This window comes from Aptenodytes forsteri, unplaced genomic scaffold (assembly GCF_000699145.1).
Source record: "Aptenodytes forsteri isolate BGI_AS27 unplaced genomic scaffold, ASM69914v1 Scaffold23, whole genome shotgun sequence".
Lineage (NCBI taxonomy): Eukaryota > Metazoa > Chordata > Aves > Sphenisciformes > Spheniscidae > Aptenodytes > Aptenodytes forsteri.
Window position 1 is genome coordinate 692,042 of NW_008796043.1, and position 24,443 is coordinate 716,484.

At 36.7% G+C, this 24,443-nt stretch overlaps 1 protein-coding gene across 1 annotated transcript in view; it reads left to right on the top strand.

Annotated features, from left to right (window-relative positions):
- Positions 1 to 24,443, top strand: part of PRKDC (protein kinase, DNA-activated, catalytic polypeptide) — an 86,391-nt gene that overhangs the window by 1,811 nt on the left and 60,137 nt on the right. Inside the window, exons 4-30 of the mRNA XM_019473760.1 lie at positions 271 to 379; positions 1,649 to 1,761; positions 2,446 to 2,545; positions 3,083 to 3,138; positions 3,230 to 3,260; positions 4,271 to 4,428; positions 4,653 to 4,799; positions 6,917 to 7,081; positions 7,934 to 8,102; positions 9,156 to 9,205; positions 9,816 to 9,953; positions 10,230 to 10,379; positions 10,829 to 10,944; positions 11,660 to 11,819; positions 12,618 to 12,704; positions 13,070 to 13,189; positions 13,578 to 13,737; positions 14,174 to 14,280; positions 15,292 to 15,382; positions 16,766 to 16,929; positions 17,586 to 17,738; positions 19,015 to 19,122; positions 19,946 to 20,172; positions 20,598 to 20,692; positions 21,695 to 21,794; positions 22,782 to 22,915; positions 23,434 to 23,688. Coding sequence (XP_019329305.1) covers positions 271 to 379; positions 1,649 to 1,761; positions 2,446 to 2,545; positions 3,083 to 3,138; positions 3,230 to 3,260; positions 4,271 to 4,428; positions 4,653 to 4,799; positions 6,917 to 7,081; positions 7,934 to 8,102; positions 9,156 to 9,205; positions 9,816 to 9,953; positions 10,230 to 10,379; positions 10,829 to 10,944; positions 11,660 to 11,819; positions 12,618 to 12,704; positions 13,070 to 13,189; positions 13,578 to 13,737; positions 14,174 to 14,280; positions 15,292 to 15,382; positions 16,766 to 16,929; positions 17,586 to 17,738; positions 19,015 to 19,122; positions 19,946 to 20,172; positions 20,598 to 20,692; positions 21,695 to 21,794; positions 22,782 to 22,915; positions 23,434 to 23,688 — 3,463 coding nt within the window. The remainder of the gene's footprint in view (positions 1 to 270; positions 380 to 1,648; positions 1,762 to 2,445; positions 2,546 to 3,082; positions 3,139 to 3,229; positions 3,261 to 4,270; positions 4,429 to 4,652; positions 4,800 to 6,916; positions 7,082 to 7,933; positions 8,103 to 9,155; positions 9,206 to 9,815; positions 9,954 to 10,229; positions 10,380 to 10,828; positions 10,945 to 11,659; positions 11,820 to 12,617; positions 12,705 to 13,069; positions 13,190 to 13,577; positions 13,738 to 14,173; positions 14,281 to 15,291; positions 15,383 to 16,765; positions 16,930 to 17,585; positions 17,739 to 19,014; positions 19,123 to 19,945; positions 20,173 to 20,597; positions 20,693 to 21,694; positions 21,795 to 22,781; positions 22,916 to 23,433; positions 23,689 to 24,443) is intronic.

The window sequence follows — 24,443 nt, forward strand, 5'->3', positions numbered from 1 at the left end:
ATGTAGATAATCTATGTATAATATTTATAATATAAATTATAAATTTTATATTTATACATATATAGGAAGGTAGTTTGTTTTTAAAGTAGATTTCATGCCAGTACTCTTTCCTGGACCAGTCACCTTAAATCTCTTTCATTGAATAGCATACTTCATCTTAAGTTACACATATGAACTATGTGAACTATATGAACAAATCCTAACCAAGTAGGATTGTGGTAGTGATATTAATGATTTTCCTAAATTTTCAATTTTTGTAATCTATCTTAGTTGCTCCAAAGTTTACGACGTTCCTGTCTGATGGAAGAAATGAAAGTTGGGGAGATATTTAATAAATTTTATGGGGAACTTGCCACAAAAAGTAAAGTTCCTGATACAGGTAGGCTTTAGTTTTTCTGTCAATGTCCTTTGTTTTATTTACATTCAGTTTTTGTTGGATTATATCCCATGAAAATGTATAATTTTTATTCCCATGGCCAATGTGTTTAAAAATGGTAGCTGTCGTGTTAGAGCTAGTAAAATTTGTTCAGGTCTTTTGATCGTGATCATGCAGTTACCTGTTTCTTAGCAGACTTGTATATATGTATGAGCTAACATGCGGGAGAAATCATGTGATTGAATTTAGTGGTCGCAATTCATACTGAATTTAAGCACAGGTCTGGTTTCGGATTCCCGACATAAAAGGGTATTTGTATGTCTAATCTGTTATTATGTCTGATCTGTTATTATTAGTCCCTGAATGCCTAAATCCTGAAAGTAATTCCAGCTTTCTTGTCATTAACCAACTTAACTTTGCTAGGCTCTTAGATTTTTTTGGTTTTCCAGGTTCACTGCTAACTTGGTGTAGCTGAACCTTTGAAGTTACTCTTATACCTGTTTTATAACTATACACCCACATAGCCCTATAACTTTGAGCCTTAAGAGTAGTCCTGGTCCCTCCAGCGGGTGCTCTTATCAAAAGCAGAGGCTGCCTGTCCCTGTCAAAGTTCATGTAAACACCAGCTCGGTTGCTAAAGCTCTTTGTAACCTTATTCCAACCCCGGCCAGTTTTGTCCTTAGAGCTGCAGTTTTAGTGTGATAGTTCCCGCATTGGTCACCCCTAATGTGAGCTGCCTTGCTTTATTATGTTATTTATGATGTTGAGCATACTAATCTGAGCTCTAGTTTGATTGTCTTGGCTAGTTACAGCTGAAATCTTCGCTTGGCAGGTCTAGCCCTCACAAAACTTCCTGTGCCTGCGTAGAACCCTTTAGTCTGAACTCAAGCCTAGAAACTTCTGCTAGCTGTTGGTCTTAACCCTGATGGTACTTAAAAGACCCAGCATAACCTCAAGGCCAACAGCAAACTTGGATTAGTGGTAAATGCTTCCTCAGTGGATATGGCCTTTATTAATCCGTTTTCTAAGCCACGTTTAAAAAGAGTAAATGCGTTTAACTTATTAATGTGAGAGGAGGATGCATCTCACATCATAGTATGTAGATATATGTATGTATGTACATCATAAAGAGCAGTCTTTCCCACATGCTAATCACCAATTAAAATTAAACCATCAGGGATGGTTTTCTCATGGTTGCAAGTTATGTAGGAATTGCAATGGAAATGCAAAATAATGATTTCAGTAATTTAATAATATTAAATTACTTTCTAGTACTGGAGAAGATTTATGAGCTTTTGGGAGTTTTGGGAGAGGTCCAGCCTAGTGACATGATTAACAACTCTGAAAAACTATTCCGAGCTTATTTGGGAGAGCTTAAAACACAGGTATGATTGGAATTTCTTTTCAGACTCTTGCATTGCTTTGGTTTTTTTCCTTTGATGTGTGTAGTGCTGTATGTTGGAGTACTATTGTAACTAGTACAATTTGTAGGGATCTAACTGGACAATCATAAATGCTTCCTTAAGGACTGTTAAAGTTTGTATTCTCTGGTTCTGAGAAGCTTTCAAAGTAAAAATTCAAGGCCATCAGTGACAGCGAATTAACCAATTTACTGTGAGAGAAGATGGCACGTGATGATCATTGCAGTAGTGCCCAGGAAAAGTTACATTGCCATGCACTGGTAGTTTCTGATTTGGTCTCTACTAGCTGCAAAATCCATGCACTTCAGGTAAATATCACAGTTCTGCTGAACTTTACCTTCCTATATTCTGCACTTGTAAGACATTAGTGTGTGCTATCTAAGTGTTGCTATGGTTGGTCTTGGTGGAACATATTTCATGCTTTTCAAAGGATTTGTTATGCTTCTGCGGTTAAACTCCCTCCCAAATGATATGAAACTTCTGAGTAGGAGATGTTTCTGTGGGCTTGTGTTCATAGAGGTGGGTGCTGACATAACTAGATTAAGTTGGAATATGTTATTTTACCTACACTTTTAGGAGCTGGGAAGCCTTGATGTAAATTTATCTTAGCTTGAGGATAATATTTTTTTCAATTCCCACTTTTTCTAGATGACATCAGCTACAAGGGGACCCAAGCTACCTGTTGTAGCAGGATGTCTGAGGGGACTAGTTGCACTCATGTACAACTTTACTAAATCTGTGGATGAAGGTATGTTCTTTTTCTATGTGAAAGACAGTTACACAATTTGATACATTTTAATCATTATACAGCCAGCAAGCAGCACCATTTCTTGCTGTGAACTCAGAACGAAAATTTCCCCACTGGTATATGGTTTATGCAAAAGCAAGGCCTATCCAGCTACATGGTCCTTGTCGTCTGTCTTTGTGTACAGTGGCTTCATCAGTGTGTTTCTGTATGTAAATGTTTGAAGTGCTATTTTCTAACCAGAGATTGGGCAGCTGTGAGATCCACATTGAAGCTGGAATGCGGTTTATACAGAGATATGTTTCCTTTAGAAGAGGCATGTCTGTTAAAACATGGGTATTCAGAAAAATCAGTGAATATAGATGTACAATTTTTTTTCAAATTTAAGAGTATTTCAGGAAAAAGCATCTCTGCCTCTTGAAATGAGATATGTAAGGCTTTCCAATATTGCTTCTTCATACCAAGCTTTGGACAAAAATATCTTTGTCTTTACCTCTTGTGTGTCAATAGTGAAATACTCATTATTGGATTGTTTCACAGATCCTCAGACTGCAAAGGAGATTTTTGATTATGCAGTGAAGGCAATCAACCCACAGGTAAATCTGCCACATGTTAATTGTTCCACATAAATGAATTAGCCCTGATGAAGAATAAATCACATATGACAAACCTTTTCTGATATTACAGGTTGATCAGAGACGATACGCAGTACATCTAGGTAAGATTGTACGTTATTTCAGTTCGTGCTGAGGTGGATACCATACCTACAATGGTGTCTTCTGTCTGGAGTTGTTTATTCTCTACTGGCTGTCTTCAGTCTTCTAAGCTGATTGGGGAGCAAAGCTGGTGTACTTTAAGGTGGAATCTGAAGAGTTAAACATGTATTTGGTTAGACTAGGCAAGGTCTAATCAGCTTATGAACAGCAGCATTACACTTGATGCCATTTGGCCCTCTGGAGTAGTACAAAACCCTGGTATGAGAAGGGAATCGTGGTAAGAGTAGAAATTAGAGGAATGTAGCAAATTAGGGAAGAGAAGATGGTGGATTGGGTTAAAGGAAAAAAATAGAAAGAGAAGGGGAATTTCACTGGAAGAAGGAGAAGGAAATTTGGAACAAATGAAGTTCATGAAGAGCATAAGAAATTGGCCTGTGAAATGTGAGTGGCTCATGCAGAAACTGCAAAACTGCAAGGTTTGAGTACTAGACCCCTGGCAACTGTGAAGGGTAAAACCCTCTTTAAAGATAGTCTGCCAAAAAAAAAATTCATTAGGCATCTTGAAATTTCATTTATGCTTATATCTGGGATTGTGAAATTACCTATATTCTGAACTCCCTATTTGTCTGCATTGCAGTTTGTTGGAGGAGGGGACTTGGGCACACATCCTGACCACAGAAACCAAATCCTTGTGAACTGTGCGATCGAGTTTTATTATTTGTAACCAGTAGAGTCCCTTTCTTTTTCACTGTTAATATAAATTACTTCAGAACACAGCTGTGCTTTCCAAATTGGCGTACATTAAAAAAGAGGATTTTAGGGGGTTGTTTTTATGCTTAAGTTCTTAATGTTTGCATACTGATACTGTAATGGCTAGAAGAATACATTTTATACCTCCAGTCATGGTAGGTATACCTATCTGAAGTCCTAATGTGGACTTTTGTAGTCTGGTCTGTTTTTGGAATGTGGAATATAAGTCTGGGTTTTAATGAGAATTGTTTTTAAATTGCAGCTGGTTTACAGTTGTTCAGCTGGCATGCTGCTCAGTTTGGTACCTTGCTCCTAGACAACTATGTCTCCCTCTTTGAAGCAATGTGCAAATGGTGTGGCCACACAAATCAGGAGCTGAAGAAAGCCAGTCATTCTGCACTGGATTCGTTCCTCAAGCAGGTATCGTAACTTCACTGAGATCTCTGAGACTAAAGAAAAGTCAAATTTCTTGAGATAGTGGGGATATTTGGTGCTTGGAAGTTCAGTGAATTTCTTTAATAAATAATTATTTTGTTTGAAGTGCTTCATATTATGAGCTAAGAGTCTTCTAAGATTTGCTGTAATTTTTTTGTGGCTTTTCTCATGTTTCTGGAAATCCTGAAATTTTTGTATCTGCTTTACAGATTTCTTTAATGGTAGCTAAGGATGCAGAGCTACACAAGAGCACATTGCAGTTCTTCATGGAGCAGTTCTATGGAATCATCAGAAGAATGGATTCGAGCAACAGAGAGTTGTCCATTGCTATTCGTGGATATGGGCTTTTTGCAGCAGTATGTGCAGGAAACTTACTCTGATAAAGGAGCGTCCTGGATGGATTTAAAGCTAGGATTCATATATCATTCATTTTACAATTTTACGCAGCTTGTTTTATAGGGAATGCTACTGTTTCTGGATTTAGTGTTGAACTTAATTAGCTACACTGTAAAATACTTTGTGGTTGAAAATTATTAAAACACCTACTGAATTTAGTGGGAGCACTTGAAGCACTGAGGGTTGTGGTTACTTCTGCTTGTGCGCTAGTTCTGAAGTGGAAAAACCAGGGGCTTCATATACAGCTGTCACAAAACTTAAGGATGTGCTTAATCACTTAGGTACAGACAAGACCTCGTTAGCTCTGTCTGCATTTCAGATGGTAGATCCAGGCCAGCTCTGCTCTGGAAGCAGTTCAGATATGCTTCCTGCAGAGCAGGAATCTCAGCCAGAACACTCAAAATGCGCTGCTAACTGCAGGATAGTAGGAGGTAATCTGTGAAACAACTGCAAATGAAAAAAACGAAACCATGCTTATACGTTTATGTGGAGGGCAGATATATTTGTCAGGAGGCACCATTAAGAGCCAACATCCAATTTTTGTCAGTAGTCAATTAAAACAGGAATATAAAAGTAAAGTTAAGGTTCTGTAAAGAAAAGATGGTGTGTTTGTATCTGCAGCCTATGTGCTTGACGGTGGTACCCCAACTTTTATATAACAAAATTCTAGACATTCCTTTTTTTTTCTCTCTCTCAAAGGAAAGATTAGGTTAAATAATCTCAAAGATTATTTAGAGAAGGTTAAGAAATGTGATAGAATAGCTGGTTACTAGCTGAATCCTTCCCATTTTGCTACCTTTTGAGCAGAGTGCATTTGTCTTGTAGAATTTTCAATGTGCTTTGAAACCTAGTCTTCCTCTTCTATGATATGAGCTAGAAAGGAATTGAGTTAAAGGTATTGTTTCCAGAAAAAAATGAAGTATTTCAAATTACTGAATTGAAAGAACCTTGTTAAAAATACCTGTTACAGAACACAAGAAGTTAATTGAAATGGCATAATGTAAATACAGACATAGGATAATACTGCAAATTTTAAGAGGAAAAAGGGATCTTAATGCTCCAATACCTATAAATATTTAATATGTTAAGACACACTAGTAGTTGTTAGCCTGTTTAGACTAAATCTTGGCCAAACATCATGCTAGGTTGTGAGGAAGCAGAGTCTTGCTGCTACTGCAAGTAGTGGCCTTAGCCTGAACACAAGTTCAGTGATTGAGTCAGTTTCAAGGCAGAATATTTCTTTTACTGTCTAATCGCTCAAATAATTTTAAAGTAATAGTTGCAGTTCTACAAACGATAAATGGATAGTCTTAATTTTGTCAGCATGTTTTTAGACAGACTAGATGCAACTTTTAGCCTAACTCTAGTATTCTGTCATTACCTAAATCAGTCCATTCTTTTTCCACGGTCAGTTCCCTACTACAGTTCTTGCCTGTGACCTGGTTCCTTTTCCACAAAGACTGCTTTTTGACCTAGCTCATGCTAAATACTGTGATTTACAAATCATTCTATAGAAATCTGTAAGCATTATTGCATACCCTCTAGTACTGTTTGGGATGCTTTCCGCTTGTTCATTAGTTTAGGAGTAGTCTTTATCCTCTGTTTGTACAGATCCCAGCACAACAAAAGTTCAGAATTTGGGCTGCTGGGTTAAATGTTAAATAGTAGTAGCCTGTGAATGATAATTGGGTAAGCCACTTACTACTTTAATGCAGCTAGGTCAAAATATAAGTGAATATTAGTATCCATAATGCCATATTGAAGATATTTACAGCCAAACTCCAGTCTTACAGGCTGGATTTGAAATCATGTCACTGAAAGTTCAAGTACTCTTATAGTAAATTACACTGCATCAGTGAACTATTATTTTAGTTCATTGCAGGTACCATGTGTCTCATACATGTAGCAAGTGGAATGCTTAAAGTTAGTTTACTCAGACGTATTGAGTTCCTGGAAAAAATTAAAAGATTATTTTTATTATGGTTCAGTGAAGACTTGGCTGGGTTTTAGTGCTATAGCATATGTTTGCTTGACTGTACAAAGTTGCTAAATCAGTATTTTATTTTCTCTTTCTAAGCCCTGTAAAGCTATACATTCTAAGGATGTTGATGACATGTATGTTGAGCTCCTTCAGCGTTGTAAGGAAATGTACCTCACAGAAGCAGAAGCAATAGATGACCATCTGTATCAGCTACCAAGTTTCCTCCAGTCCATTGCAAGCGTGATATTCCATATAGATAGAGTAAGTGGAGTATTTAGTCAATTCTTTTTTTGCAGCTAGGGATGTATAAGGAGATAGTAGCTGTGAACTTACAGGTGTTTCTTTATCTGAAATACGATGACATTTAGGTCCTAGAGGATGGGAAGAATATCAGGAGAATACTTTATTGGATTTTATTTGAGTAAAGAAAATGCACAGAATATACTAGATAAAATGCTACAGTGCATTGTAATGCATGATAGCCAGATCATGCTATCATTGTAACCATGATAGCCAGATGTGAATAGGTTTTTATTTAGTTTAGGTGAAGCTATTTATTTGGACCTAGCCTTATCCTTCTTGTTATGCGTTTATACCACTCTATTGCTGCTTTTTCTTTTGGTACTGATACTTAGCGTGTTCTCTGAGGCTGATACTTTGATTTTCCTGTGATGCTATGCTGTCTGTGTTCTAATGAGGGCTTTCTGGATCCTAGCTGGAGCTGGGAAGTAAGGCTGGGGCAGAGAAGAGACTTTCACTTACATTCTGTATTCAGATTGTTAAGGATGAACAGATTATACTGCTGTGTTGTTATTGTTTAATTAAATTGGTACTTTTCTAATAAGCTTAAGACTGGTTCCACCGAAGCACTAATCTATTCAGGAGCTACTTTCCATAATGTGTTCATAATTCTGTTTGTTTTGTTTGTTTTTTGTTTTTTTTATATCTAAGATGAATTCACTTGCGAAGTCTTTCATTGTTCTCAGAGCAGGTCATGATGTAAACTCTTGTAACAAAGAATCTTGCTGAAATAATTTAGCATAATTCTTCACATTGATACTGAGTTATAATCATTGTCTTTGCATAATGGGTGTTTGTTTTTATTTCTTCTAGGTTCCTGAAGTATACACTCCAGTTCTTGAACATCTAGTTGTGCTGCAGATCAATAGCTTTCCACAATACAGTGAAAAAATGCAGTTAGTCTGTTGCAGATCTATAATAAAGTTATTTCTAGCCTTCTCAGGGAAAGGTCCAGTTCTCTGGAGTTTTATTAGCACTGTGGGTGAGTCTGTGATATTAACTTTGTTGTGTTTTGAGGGGGGGTGTGTTTTTTTGGTTTGGATTTTTTTCCCCTAAATTGATTAACTATTTCTAAGAGAGATAAGTGTAATAGCCATTTGGGGTCAAAAATGAAGCTTTTCCCCTCCTCTAATAATGGAGGTTTAGGGTTCTCATTGTGTTATTTTTCAATATCCATTGTTAAATCACTTAAGGAATACATTTAACAACTGTTTTGGATGACAGAGTGGCTATCATCAAGGGCAGGAGAATGTATTTTTGTGATAATCTGTTTAAACATAAGATTTATGTTCCTGCTCTGAAGGATTGTGGGGAGAAAGGGACTTCACAGAAAAATGCACAAAAGTCTGTTCAATACCCTTTCAGTTACCCCTACAAAATATCATAGAAAGTAGGGTGAGTGTCATCTCTATTAGAAATGCAATCTTTTTATGCTCTGGAACTTGTACATAGTAAAAATGAAAATTCTAAATATGTCGTTAGTCAGATACAGTCCTGCGAATGTAATAATGAATGTGTCAGCATTGGTAGCTGACAATTCTAGTAGCCTCCAGCATGCTGACATTTCACTATAATGATTTTCAGAAATTATTTTTAATTTCTTTCAGTTATTTATGGTGGCTTTTCTCTATTGCTGTGGCATTTTCATTGTTTTCCATGTTCTTGATTTGGGATCTTAGGAGATCTTAAGTCCATGTCTATGAGACTCATTGGGAGTTGTTGCCTTTTTTAATACGGGCATTATGGACAATGTCTTGGTCATCACTGCATTCAGACTCAGGAAAAAGTCAAGGCAGTACTGAGAAAAAGTAGTAAGAGGCAAGTTCAGAATTGGTTCCCTGTGAAACATCCTAGAGTTGTGGCTCTGGTTTTGGCTACATTTGTCCTTAAAGAAAAATCTGTGTTCTTTTGCCTCTCCCTCATCCTGACAGAAAGTAGAAAATAGAAGACTGATTTAATTCGTAGCTAACGTAATGAGTGATATGGATTCTGTACCTTTTTAAGTCTGTTCAGGCAATTATTTTTTTTGTTTCAGTGCATCAGGGATTAATCAGAATCTTCTCCAAGCCAATCACGTTTTCAAAGGTAAAATAACTGTTTAAACATATTTATTTCATCTAGCTTCCTAGAATATACATTCCAGTTCTTGAAGATCTAGCCTAGTAAACAGGGGAAGGCCCAAAGAAGCAAAAATAGTACCATCCATTTTGAATTGTGGCTCAGCTGTTACTAGTCTCTGGTCCCTACGTCTGCTCAGCGTAATGAGGATGTGCCTCTTGTACTGAATGAAAAAAATAACAGGAAATAGACTTTTGTTCTCTGCACTTCTTGTTTGCTCAGGTTGTCTGTAACAAAGTAGGTTGTACTTAAAAGTCATCTAGCTTTCTTCCAGGTTAACAAATTTTGGACACTTTAAAAGTTTTACTGAATGTTGTGTTACGGGAGGATTTTGAAGCTTTTTAATCCTGTGCAGCAGGATAACTATAAAGTTTCTCAAATAACTGACCACTGGAAGGAGAAGAGCTTTAGAGATTTTTGAAAGGAGTTGGTTGTTTTGTGCTCTTTTCAGGTTGGTTGAATGAGAAAGCTAAACATTTCATGTTTCTATCTGCAGAAGTAATTTTACATTGTGTTTTGGCTTGAGTCAGGTAGTTACATATGCAGTGTTTCTGAAAAATACTGTGTGTCCTTTCAGGATTTTTTTGGAAAAGAAACTTCTGGATTGGAAGACTCACGTGAAGCTGGAGAGGGTGGGAGAGGGAGATGGAAAGTACCAACGTATAAGGACTATCTGTATCTCTTTAGAAGTCTACTGAACTGTGACACAATGAAGGTAAAAGCATAGTTAACATGGAAATACAAAAGGGGACGTAATCCTGAGTCTTATCACTGCTTTTCTAACCCTAGACCTTTTCCAAATGTCATGCTGTAGAACAACTGTTTCCTGGATTTAGTCGGATTTTGTGGCTGATAAATGAATTAAACGGGTGAATTTATAGCTGAGGAATGTCTAAAACCAAATTCTCTGAATCATTCAAATCTTGGTTTGTAAATTCAAGAAATAAGTCTCACTGGTGTTTTGAAACATGAACTTTTTCCTCCTACGAAGGAATGTGTTTTTGAAGATGAAAACTTTCTTACTGCAAATTCACCGCTGCAGTCTCTGAAGCGCTTGCTGTACGATGAACTTATAAAATCTATTTTGAAGATTATTGAGAAGTTGGACCTGACTGTTCAGAAACTGGATGTTAATGAACAGGTGAGACCTGATGACTTGTCCATTAATTTCTGCTGTTGTAGGGGAACCAAAATCACATTCCCTGTTTTGTTTTCATTATGCTTATATACCTCCTCATAGTGTCCTTGAAGTAACGTTCATACTAGTCAAAATGTTTTACTTTATAGTTCTGGGTATTGCATTGCAATGTTAGGAGATGGCAGCATCAGAATCGGAAGAAGTTCACAGAATCTGTGATGCCTACTCTGGCATCCAGTGGTTTTCATTTTTTTACTTGCTTTTTCCTTATGAGCAAGCAACCTATATTATTTCTTTGAATTATTGATGTGTCAATTATTAGTCATTTGGCTGCGTCAGACTAGCTCCTAGCAGCTAGAAAAAGAGGAGGAGACTGTTTATCTGGGAAAAAGGTGTAAATGCTTTCTGTGTTGTCACAGATCCAGTGTTCTTGCTTCAATATTTATTTTCAGGATGAAAATGAAACTGACAGTGCTTTGGTTTGGCCTACTTCTGACCCTGCTTCAAACCTTCAGCCAACGAAGCCAACAGATTTTATTGCCTTTATAAATCTAGTGGAATTCTGCAGGTATTAATATGTTTTTATGTAGTTTGGAGGCTACAAAGTGGTTGGAAGAAATTTGAAGTGAGATTTATTTAAGGTGCCTGTTTCTGACTTATGATGATATAGCATATTTCAAAATGCACAAGCTGATTAGCAGGGAGACAGTAAGAGTGTTTCAGACATCTGGGTCATAGGTAAAAACATCCTAGCTCATCAGCTCGGTTTTTTTAAAGACTACAGGAGACAAGCAATTAGCTTTCATTATGTGGGTGTAATTGTCTTTCAGTATCTGTTGTAACTTTGTGTGTTATACTGACCATCTATACCAAATACTTCAGAGACCAGAAATACAGTCCTCATAAAGTAGTATGGGGCATTAAGTGAAAGGTACAGCATTGTTTACCTGTGAAGGTCCAGTTGATTTCCCCTAGCAATACTGCAGTCTCGGTAATGAAATGTGCTATGTGAGTATGTGTGTTTGTATAAATTTAATAACGAGATGTAATGAGGAAGAAATGGTTTTGCACTGTAAAGCAAAATAAAAATCTTCCTATGCTTGCCTCAGAAGGCAGCATGTAATTATTCCCTCACTGTCTTTGGAGTGACTCTGTTATAGCAATACTTCTTTCTTGTACTTACTTGAAAGTTTGACACAAAAAAACCCCAAACAAATATTTTATTCAGTTTTTTTTTTTTTTTTTTTTTTTACCCCTGTATGTTTTCTGTGCATCTGTTTTAGAGAGATACTTCCAGAGAAGCATGTTGAATACTTTAACCCTTGGGTATATTCCTTTGGTTATGAGCTTATTACATATTCAACAAGACTACCTCTTATTAGTGGATTCTACAAGCTGCTTTCTGTTACAATGAAAATTGCCAAGAAAATAAAATACTTTGAGGTGAGATCTCTTTTCCCAATGGAGGGGTAACATGTTGTATTAATGATGGTGCAGTTCTTCATATATAGTCATGTGTAATGCTCCTTCCAAAATCCTGAGCTGGGTGAACAGAGGGATAGGAAATACCATTGCAGTGCAGACGGTACAGAAGATAGCTTGGATATCAGAAACAATCTAGCCAGAACAGCAGACACATGTATGGGTTAATTACTCAACTTCTAAATATACTTGTATTCCAGTCACTGATTTCCACAAGAAATATGATGCACCATTTGCGGTATGGAAGCTATTGTAAAGTGATGGTGCATCATCCCATTGTGTGTGTAGCCCACCACAGAGCCCAGAACTGTCCCTGCTACTGTTGGTCATGGCACCAAGTGAAGCAAATTTGGGAACTCATTGGTATAGGTGCTTGTACTGTAGATGATGTTGTGAATTGCTGTTTTCTTATTCCACCTGCATTCTTGCCACCTGGGCATCCACTATTAGGGATTTTTTTTTTTCTTTTATGGTTTGTTAGATGGGAGAGCAAGGAGAAAATTAAGCCATTGAAAAGTTATTTTTCAGTCCTATGTGTCTTGTTTATTTTGGGTAATACTAAGCATATTCCAAAAAGTTGACTGTCAGTGCACGGTACTAGTGTTAGTTTCTAAGCATTGAGAAAACAAATGTACATTTCAAGTTTTCACCATTTCATACGGGACAGTGATGTATTTATTTTGAGTTCAACTTGTGCTTCATATTTGTACTGTGTAGTACATTTTTTAATACTGTTGACTTGTGGTTTCTGTTTGGTAGGGTGTCAGTCCAAACAGTCTCAGAAAATGTCCTGAAGACCCAGAAAAGAGGTCTTGCTTTGCACTGTTTGTAAAGTTTGGAAAAGAGGTAAGTTATTTTGCTGGCTAACTTTCTTAGTCTGAATATAAGCATAAATGACTCAGTCAAAATTACATCTGAGAAATCTGAGAAATATATGATAGAAGTATTTCAGCTGTTTGAATTACGCAACATAGTGGGTTTTTTCTGTCTCTTTTTTACTTAACGTTGGAAGAGGCATATTGGTCATTTATTGATGTACAATTGAGAAATAACTGTATAATTGTGCATTAAATACTGCCTGGTAACCATCTGCAGGTGAATGAGATTCCAGTATTGGGTTTGAGTTGTGTATTTTACCTGGGTAGTGATATACCTAAATCAAGTTCTTGTAAGGTTTATGATTGTTCTTGACCTATTTATCTGAATTTTAGGTTACAGCAAAAATGAAACAGTATAAAGATGAGTTATTGGCATCCTGTCTTCATTTTTTGCTCTCTTTACCACATGACATCATCATGCTTGATATCACAGCATATATTCCTGCACTGCAGGTGGGTCAAAGTGATGTACAGCTAACACTTTTTTTTTTTTTCCCTAAAACACCTACAAAAATTCTGGAGCAAAGTTAGTATCCTGTTGAGTAAGTAAGATAACCGTTAAGCTTTGCACTGTCTTCAGTGAGATAGAATACTTGACTTTCTGGATAAACAAGTAAATTGTCAGAATTTGCTTTTGCAGTAAGGTGTCTCTGTTACTGCCTGTGTTGCAATATAATATATATTTCCTGTGCTGATGTTGAGTGAAATGTTAAGCAGACGAAAGTTACTAAGAAGGAAGATGTATTGTGCGCTAAATGCTTTGAAATATGTTTTTATTTTACCTTTAAATAATAGTAGTCAATAAAAATGAAAGACTGATCGTTTTACATTTGACACGTAGAATGCATTTAAGCTGGGCCTTAGTTGTACCCCAATGGCTGATCTGGGACTGGACGCTTTGGAAGATTGGTCAGCTCACATCCCCAGACATATAATGCAGCCTTACTACAAGGATGTTCTACCTCTTCTTGATGGTTATTTGAAAAACTCTACTTCTACAGGTACATACAGGCAATGAATTTTTAGTCTCGAGGGAGAGGAAAATGATTTTTGCGTAGTTACGCCTAGAGATATGAATGTGGCATACTTTGTATTGTGTGTTTCTTGTGGTTGGAACAATATGATTTCTCTTACACCCCAAAATTTACCTTTTTCTTAAATTAGGATTTATTTGCTACTGCCAAACAATCATTAATTGTAGCCATTTTATATGCCACTTCTCTGTGATTTGTCCTTTGTATCCTCAAATCAGCTCAGTTTTCACTAATAGAGACTTATTTTCCTTAATAAAGATTTAAAATGAAAGAATAATTGTCACACCCTAAAAATAAAACCAGGGGCAAAACCAGGGTGGGTGTTTTTAAAGAAACTATGAGTAGGTGCATGAGGTGCAGCTACAATAACCTAATATTAATATGCTGGTTTTTTATTCATCAGTTGAATCCCAGAATAACTGGGAAGTAAGGAAACTTTCTCGAGCAGCCCAGAAGGGATTTAATAAAGTTGTGATACAGCATTTAAGAAAAGCAAAGACTTTTTCATTGGTAAGAACACTTTCTTTTTAGAGTTAAATGTGAGTTAATCACTTCCCTCTGTTTCTCTTCCTTTCTTGCATACATACCTTTTTTCTGAGTGTTATTTCTACCTTACATCAGTTCAATGAATCCTGTTCTACAACGTGGCTCAAAAAGCTGTTATGTCAGCACAGCTGGAAAGATGTCATATTCTAGGGTGAGAATGGGAATGAAGCAGGGAAAGGGAACTGAAGAATTCTTGTAAGTCAACATCACTGCTGGACTAATATATTGTGGAAACAAAAATTTAACTCCTACACCTAAAATCAGGTCCCAGCTTAGCAGGGGTGCAGTGTGCAAATACCATTTTGTGAATGTGTAACTTCGGGGTTTTTTTAGTTATCTTGTGGATAGGTTCATAGTCTTAGAAGTCAAACATACTCTCATTTTGACCAGTGACTTCTCAAATAGCTCAAAATAAGTGTAGTTTTATTTGTATATTCCAGTGTGCAAACTAGCTTGGAATAAACCTTTTTTAGGCATGAAACTAATAGTTATTCATATATATAAAACTCTTTCCAACCTAGTGGTCTTTAAACAAAATGAGTGAATTTTGTATCCCATACAGGCTGGTTATGAAAATCGGTTGGCTGCTTACATAAAGATACAGGATCTAAACTTTAAGTTCTGGGATTAAAGCAAATTAAAAGAGTAATTTTTACTTTCCACTTTTTAGACTGTTACATCATTCTGTAGGTATGTGTTATCTGTGATGATAAAATTTTAACCTTTACTTGAGAAATGGCAATTCAAAGCCCACAAAATGCGATGGAAATGCTTTCCGGTCTTCCCCTCTTTTGCTTATTGAACCAAAACTGTTCTTTTGTTTGATGTGGTTCTCCTCCCCACAGGTTCTTCATTTTACCTTCTTCATCTATATGTTAGTAAGAGCCATAAAACCTTCATTTACTATGTAAACCAAGTTACTTATGTATAGAAGTAACTCTTCGTTCACTAATATAAATCTGTTGAATTATTTAGGATGACAGTCCCTCCTTGGAAGCAGTAAGGACTAGAGTAGCATGCCTTCTTGGATCTTTGGGAGGGCAGATCAACCACAACTTAATTACAGGTGAGTGTCCTGTCAGTGTAAATAAAAATATTTACGTGCCCCTGCTGTCTCTCTTGAAAGTCGATTTCAGTGAGGTCTCAACATCACTTTGTGAGAATGCACGAGCTTTTCAAGGAAAGCTATTTTTTGTTGCTCCTGTTTAAACATAATTGCTTTTATTCAGTTCTGGAGTTTAGGAGAGCAAAGTATTCACTAACTTGCTATGGAATGCAGAAAGTATGTAGAAAACTTCAGTTAAAGGCAAAAAATTATATGCATATGAGTATATGGTTTTATTTATTCCTGCCCTTCACCCTCTGGCTGCAAAGCCATTTTAAAACTTTGCCCCAGTTTGTAACTCCTCAGTACTTGTTTCCACCTTTTTACTACAATTCTCACTTAATCCACTTTTGCAGAACTGCAGCCTGTGAATTGTGTAAGTCTCAGCAAGCTTACTTCTTCACTTGTGAGTTTAAGGTGCACCATGCCTTTAGTATGTCCAGATAGTAGAGCTCCATTTGAGTGCCTCCTCAAAAAAAAAAAAAATGTTTTCTGCTCTTCTCTGTTCAGTCTGTGAATAAGCTTTATAATTTAATTATTAAATATCATAAAATCTAAATAAAACAAAAATGGAAAAGTATCATGTAAGTACTTGACCATGAGCTTTAAGGGATAAATTCAGCACAAAATTTAGTCGGTCTAAAAACTATAGTTGTATAGAAGTTTTGTTCCTTTCTTTTAGTGCTTACATTTATTTTTTCTGCCTTTACAATCAATTTTCTTTCTGCCAATTACTTCTCTGTTGCTTATTCAGAAATACTGTGGGAAAGTAGGATTATTCCCTGGAAATTAAATACAAATTGTGGTCAGACTTTGTTAATCAAATTAACAAATATGGGAACATACAGAGAGAAGAGAGTAAGTATGGCAGTTTTCCATGGAGGACATAGCCATAAATGTAGTTGTTTTCTGTGCAACTGCAGGAGTCTGTATGTTGGATCTTCCTGTCTGATTGTTTATAACAGTAGAAGACAAAAGTAGTATATTGGACATATTAAGTAAATCAAGTGTGATTCAATGTCTTCTGGGTTTATAATTGTCTCCAGACTTACCTGTATTGAAACTGGAGGCTGCTGCGTCTGTCTCCTGAAATGTTGGCTGCAATTATTTTTTTCCATGTGGTGGCTAAACATCTGTTTGGATGTGCAAATAAAACCGGCCTTCTAACATACTTCTGGTACTTGTAACATCCAGTAGTTTATAAAGCATTAACATTTTATGGCAATCTAACTGAAGTTGGAAAGTTACAGATTTTTTTTGACTGAGCTACAGAAATACTTGTTCTGTGTATATTATATAAAGGTTTTGTTTGTTTGTTTGTTTTGGTATTTTCAAATGCATTAGCTACCTCTGCAGAAGGGATGATGAAGAAATGTGTATCCTGGGACACTGAGAAGCGTCTGAGCTTTGCTGTACCATTTGCAGATATGAAGCCTGTCATCTACTTGGATTTATTCTTGCCTCGTGTGACTGAACTGGCTCTTTCTGCAAGTGACAGACAAACAAAAGTATTGATGCTTTTTCTGCATCTTTTTTATGCTAGCTGATAAATACTGCATAAAATAATGTCTTCCTTGTTAAGAAAGACCTGTTTTAATTAATTCATAGGTAACAATGTGCTGCTTCGGTGCTCTTTCATGCTGACATTATTCTGAGTGTTTAAAAACTAAAGAGCTGAGGTTGCTGTAAGCTCTATCAGGCACCATTGCGCTTTGAGAGTTAGACTTAACATAAAAATGAAAATTTTAAACTACTTGATTTTCAATGTTGTTTGGCCTCCTTCTCATGCCTAGCCTATGAGCTTGTGGGCCCAGTCCAGCAGAGCACTTAAGCAAATATTTTGCTGCTTTGGATTGGGATGTTGATATCCAAAGAAAGTCCAGAATCCTTGAACACACGATGATGGGTGACTTATACAGTGATGAATTTTCTCCAGCTGAAAAGTGACTGCCCATGATAGAGACTAAAACATTAGGAGAAAGGCCAGTTAGAATGTGCCTAAATTATTTTCATGGACATGATCTGTTCCTGGAATGGTGATTTAGTATAGATTGGAATGATTTCTCAAATATCCCCTTTCTTTTGACTCATTCTTTCCTGCCCACGATTTTGTCTTCTCTGTGAAAGTAATGGATGCATAACCAAAGGGATTTTTAAATTTCAGGTTGCAGCATGTGAGCTGCTACATAGCATAGTCACCTATATGTTGGGAAGAGCATCTCAGATGCCAGAAGGACATCAGGGTCCCCCGCCCATGTATCAGTTACATAAGCGAATATTTCCAGTACTGCTTCGTCTTGCTTGTGATGTAGACCAGGTAAACAGATTCATTTATAAACATTTAATCTTGTTTAAAATACCTCTAAATGTGGGAATTAATTTATAATTATATCTAGAAGCTATCCTATTAGAAGTTATCCTAACACACTGCCTTTTTTTTTCCCCAAACGTAATGTATTTCGTAAGCTGAAATTCTATTTTAGGGATAGTTTTTCAGGATTTTGGGGGCAGGGGGGTGGGGTGGAAGCCTTTTCAAAGACTTCAATAACGGAGTGTAATTCAGAGTAACTCAGAGGAGTGTACAAATACGTGAGGGTTTCAAGATTCAAGTTTCAAGGTTCATTCAAAGAGTTTGTAGCAGTAGCTGCTCTTTATTGCTGTATTTAACTTCCATATTTTTCTTTTTCTGTAATAAGTTCATTTGAGGTGAAGTTGATTGTTTCGATATTGGATGAGTGCAAAGCTACAATCCACAAGAAACGCATTTGGGAGAGAATTTGTAGCTGCCTCATTGATAGCTAAGAATGATATATTTAATTCAAACATCTGAACTTGGTATTTCTCCTCCTTTACACAAAAAAACCAGAACAGACACATAGGTTCAGCTCCACTGGAATTACAGGTCTTGTGCCTCTTCAGACTGCTGTTTGGACCCGGGCATCCAGATTCTGTTTTTAGACCAAAGGGATTTGTGTTCTGTTAAAATATACAGGAAGCTGTGCTACCAATTTAGGTGAAACCCGTTTTGCTGGCATATGGCTGAACATGAACCATAGGTAAATGATGCCTGGATTGGTCCAAACCAATGCACACAGACATACACACTGTATTATAAACATATATGTATGCAAGCAAGTATATTTAATGGTTCTTTCCTTCACGTTATAGTATGACCGTATTTGATCAGGTTGACTTACAGGTAGAATTGTTGAAATCCAGCAAGTTAGAATAATATATATGGTAATAATTAAGAGAGATTTTAGTTCAAAATACAGCTTAAAACCAAACTTCCCTGTTTCCCTGGCTGTATATTGGCGTATCAGTCCATGGCATGCAATGTTTTTTATCTGTCTTGGGGATCTTACTTGAAAGTAAGCTTGGAGATTTTTTGAGACTAGCTGAACAGAAAGTAGCTAACCAGATTATTATTTTTTTTTTAATCCTTGATATGGGAATGTAATATAAAGCTGATTATTCATTTTATAAACCCTTTTTCAAAGAAGTAGGTTTTTTTATTCTTACATATTTTGAATAGCAAAATAGCATAGAAATATATTAATCCTAGAAATGCAGTTGGCTTTTACTCTTTTCAGGTAACAAGACAGTTGTATGAGCCTTTAGTCATGCAACTCATCCACTGGTTTACGAACAACAAAAAATTTGAGAGTCAAGATACGGTGGTGTTCCTGGAAGCTATCTTGGTAGGTCATAAGTCTTCCTTTTCTTTTTTCTGTGCCATATGACTTTATTTTTAATTAGAATCATTTTACTACTGAAAGAACCAGGAGCACATAAACAGATAGAACGGCTCCTTATTTGTCTGAAAGAAGGAAAACAGTTTATCAATTTTGTGATCTTTTAATGTTTCTTAACCAAGATTTTGATGACGGATTTCTCTATTTCTTGGAAATTCTCAAAATGCAGGTAGCATCTTTAGAGTGCTTATAGGATTAATGAAACACTGTTTTTGTCATCAGTGTATTTCAGTAGTTCCTTGTATACATTTTTGTTGTTGTTGTTTTTCCCTCACTCTGAATGAAAGTTGCTTTTGATGTATGCTTAATTTTCCTCTAAGCTTTTTTGCTTTCACCAGGCGCAAAAGCTTTAAATTTACAAAACTGGCTTTTGCACTGACCTGAAGTGGCTGGAGGCAAGATAGGTCAGGAGGTTTTGCAGTACTTCTTGTAAATTAAAGTCAGTGTTGCCATACCACTTCTAAACCAGAGGAAACTGGCTCATCAGAAAATGAAGTGACTTAGACAAAGCTTCTAAACTGTTCAGTGGCTGAGATGGGAATAGAAATCCAGATCTTTGAGGCCTAATCCAGTGCTGTGAGGGCTAGAAGTGCTGCCCCTTCCCTTGGACAGTAGTAATTTTGAGGCTTTATTACTTCTGGGAAAGTGTGAGTACATTTTTTTAACTTAAAAATAATACTGTGTAAATAAGATGCTCTAATAACTGCACTGAGACAATGCCTTTTTTTTTTTTTCACTCTTCTAATGAAATAATGTTGTGTAATTTCAGAGTGGCATAGTGGATCCAGTTGACAGCACTTTGAGAGATTTCTGTGGTCAGTGCGTACGAGAATTTTTGAAATGGTCTATTAAGCAGACAACACCGAGACAGCAGGAGAAAAGCCCAGCAAACACCAAGTCTCTTTTTAAACGGTTGTATAGTCTTGCTCTTCATCCCAGTGCTTTCAAGAGACTGGGTGCAGCGCTTGCTTTTAACAGCATCTACAGAGAATTTAGGTGAGCAAACAGAGCTCAGAACAGTAGCTAACTTGGACTAGAGGTTCAAGGAGATTAAAAAAATTGAGCCTAGAACTCAAATAGTCATCCGCTGGCACTCATTCTATTAATGAATACAATAGCTGTAAAATTGAGTCACTCAGTTTATTAATTTTTAATTATAATTTTGTAGTTCAGGCTTTCTGCAAGTGAGGGGTGTAGAAGTTTAAATTTCTATCACAAGTTTATGGGAAGTTACTTATGCCTTTTAAAGGTGGTCAGTGAATCTTCATTGCTATTTGTTTAGAGTGGTTTAGATGTATTTTTTCGTACAAACATCTTGTGCAGTTTCTCTCTACAGTATTTTTATTTTTTGTAATTAGAATTTCACACTTAGTGCTGCTTCTACTCATGTTTCTCATCATATTTATTCCTGATTTTTAAAGGGAAGAAAATTCTCTGGTGGAACAGTTTGTATTTGAAGCACTGGTGGTATTTCTGGAAAGTCTGGCCTTAGCCCATACAGATGAGAAATCATTAGGTGAGCTATCATTAATTAACTATGGAATGAAGAAAAAAGCCATCCTGTTGAATCTTGGATTAAAAAAGAAAAACTAAACCAAACCATGAATCTATAACTGGAGGAAAAGTAAATGTGCTTACTTTTGCAACAAAGGAAGGATTATTTTTCATTACTGATAGAGAGGCCATTTGATACCTAGTTAGGAAGTCTTTGAATCAACTCCTTGCAACATACAAAGGTGGAAGATTTTGTGCTCAAGAGAAAGAACCTTTTTCATCATCATTTACGATGATTTACAGTTTTATAGTAATACTAAAAATGCTAGTGGTGCTTTCGATTTGAGTCCTGGTTTTGCAGTTACACATTGTAAAAATGTAGCTTGATGAGAATCTTGAAATCTACTCTTTTCTAACAAACAAAATGCTTGAAATATTGGCATTTGTCCATACTCTGTGGAACATTTCCCCCATTTTGTAATACACTTTCCTGTTTGCCTTGTCATTCTTCTCTACAACAGTATGTAGTTGTGTGAAGAATCTGTGACCTCTTCCACAGTTCTAGTGATCTTCAGTAAACTTCCTTTTCTCTTTTTCTTTTTTTTTTTTTTTCATGCTCTGACTTTCATCAATCGGTAGTAATTAGAACATAAAACCAAAAACTGATGTTACAAAGATTTATTTCTTTCAGAGAAACAGTTCAGGATATGATAGAAGTGGCCCCAGAAGAAACATTTGTATGGGAAAATTTTACAGTTTCTCTAAGCATGAGCACAGAAAATAGAATACACAGTTTTATAGCAGAGGCCTCACGGTTGGCTCAGGCCATGTTGACCTGTCTGCTATTTTATGATCTTGTTCTGTGGCCTTGAAAAATTTACTGTAGAAGCACAGAGTAGTGGAGGGTGATAGACATTATCCTGTGTGTAAGTCTTTTGCACCATTTCTGTAGTTATAATGCCTTGATTCATTTAACCAAGTTACTAGTGTTTATTTATACATGTCAATTCTCTCTTTCTAACAGGTACCACTCAACAATGTTGTGATACTATTAATCACCTGAAGCGCATAATCAAGCATAAAGCACCTTCTCTGAACAAGGAAGGAAAACAGCGAGTTCCACGGTCAGCAATTTGCCATTCTTCTGCTTTTTAAATATTACATTTTGGTTAACTATGTATGTAGTTCCATTAACACTTAGGACTGAATGGGGAATTCATCCTGTGACTGTTGCTGATAGAGATCTCCTGATATGTCTGTTGAACCACTGGTGAAATGCTGGACATGATAAAAAAAGGATCGTGATGGTCATTCTTTATTCCAGCATGGTGAGCTCAGAATAGAGAACTTGCTTTAGTTTGGCAGGGACAGAAGGGAAAGAAAAGCATGTTTCCCCCACAGCAGTGTTTATAATAATGTTAGCACTGGTGTTACAAAGCATTTGGAGGAAACTCCTCCCAAGTCGTCTTTTTTTTTCCTTCATTGCTGTAAGTGTTAGCAGAAGTAGGACAAGCAGCAGTAGGATGATCAGTGATTAAAGAGGGGTAGTGAAAAAGGTAGAAGCAGCAAGAATGGATTCAGTATCAGGCTGGGTGAAGCCCTGAGTCATCTTGTCTGATCGCGTAGCTGACCCTGCTTTGAGCAGGAGGTTGGACTAGAGACTTCCTGAGGTACCCTTTTACCTGAATTATCTTGTGATCCTAAAAAAGCAGGCAAGTGGAATCTGGGAGTTAGCTCACTGCTGTGGCATATGGTAAGTTAGGAGACTGGATAATTGGGAACGGGGAAGAACTGTGCGGGCTTATTTAAACTTTAATCTCCATTTTTATCTCTTTGAGTGTTACAAAGAGAAGGAAGGAGACCTGATTCTGCTTTTCAAAATTTTGCCACAAAGACTATGCTCTGGGGATCCAAAGTAGAGTGGCAAGAAAGGAAAGCAGTGCAGGATGTGCTTGTAGAAGGGCTCGTCCTTGTAACGTAGATGGGTTTTGGTTAGATAGATAAAATGACATTCATAATGCTCATGGAACATTTTGATTTTTTTCAACTGGAAGACTATGGCTTCTTGGTAGATGTCATGAGGACTGTTAATCCCTAATATTTTTGTGCAGAGGATTTCCAGCTACTAAGGCAGTATGTCTTCTGGACATTGTCATGTGGCTTTTAGTGCAGTGTGGACGACCTCAGACAGAGTGCCGACATAAAGCCATGGAGCTCTTCTATGAATTTGTTCCTTTATTACCAGGTATTGTAAGTCACAATGTCTTATTATCTTTGCTTTCTAAATACTGTGCATGCCTTCCCTCTACATTTTCTGTGCAAAGTATTAATTACAAGAAAAATTATTTTTTAAGTAAATGTCTGTTCACTCATTGCTGTTAAATAGAAACTAAGTAGTTACGCATATTGGAAATCAAATATTGTGGGAACCTCAGAGTTTGTGGGCACAGAAGAGGGTTTTATTGTGAACTTCCTTCCGGCCAGGAAGGAGAACTTACAGGCCCAGAACTGCTGTTGCATCCAGCGATGAAGGCAGTATTTGCTGACTGGGAAATAGTGGGAGTGTCTCACAAATTGACATCCTCCTTGTTGGGTAATTTCAGTAATATGACCAAGGCTGGATCAGAACCAATACCTTCTCCGCTAGAAGGTCCAGTTTAAAACACAAAGCTTGGGCATGTCAGTCCATTTGCCTCTAATTCCTTGCTAGCTTGAAATGTGTTTTTCCTAGAGAATTTATATTTGTGTGTTTACTTCTATCAGGAAACAAGTCTCCATCTTCTTGGCTGGCTAATATTCTAAAAACCCGAGATGTTTCTTTCCTCATTAACAAATTTGAAGGAGGTGGTAGCGATGCCAAAAGTCCATCTGGGATCCTTTCTCAGCCAACTCTCCGTGGTATGCAGGAGCCCTTCGGTTTACAGACTGTCATGCGGTGGATGGATATGTTCTTAGCAGCACTGGACTGCTACAATACATTCTTTGAGCTGCGAATGATCAAACCTCATGAAATACTGGGTGAGCGATTAACTGTTGCATTAGGTTCATTCATGTCTGTTACACAAAGCCCATCCAAGATGAGTTCCTGACTTGGACTTGAAGCTTTTTTCTTAAATGTAGAGTTGATGAATTTTACAAATTCTGCCAAAGGTTTCAGTGACAGTTGTTGTACTGGATGTTTTCTGATTAAGTAGCACTTTGTTAATAGTGTATCTTAAAATGTTTCCTTTTAGTCCTAGAAATATACCTTTAGATGTCTGTGTCTCAGTCATCCACTCACCAGCAACTTCTTTTACTCTAGCTCATCTTAAAAAAATTATGCTGTACAGCTAATTTCCCTCTGCTGAGGAGAGCAATAGAATTTTTTTTTTTTTTTAATTCTTCCAAAGGTGTTTACCTGCTCTTTATTAATGTCTGGAGGGAGCTATCAGAAAGCAATGAATGAAGTCCCCTTTTCACTTCAAGCTCCGTACATATTACCTTTCTTCAGTTTCCTAATGCTTCAACTGCATCAGGTCCAGAAGCCTTGTATTTGAATTTTGATCATGTGCATAGTAATACCATGTGTAGCCATTGTGTCTCTATCAAAATGTTTTTCTTTTTATTATTCATGCAGGTCTAAACGAAATGCTTTTTATCACTGACAGTACAGTTGCATAGTTACTTCATATATGAAGTCTTGTACAAGTTCTAGGTAGTCTGTCAGTGTCCTCTCTGTCTTGGTTTAAAACAATACTGCAAGATCATTATTGGATGCAGTTAGCATAGGGCCA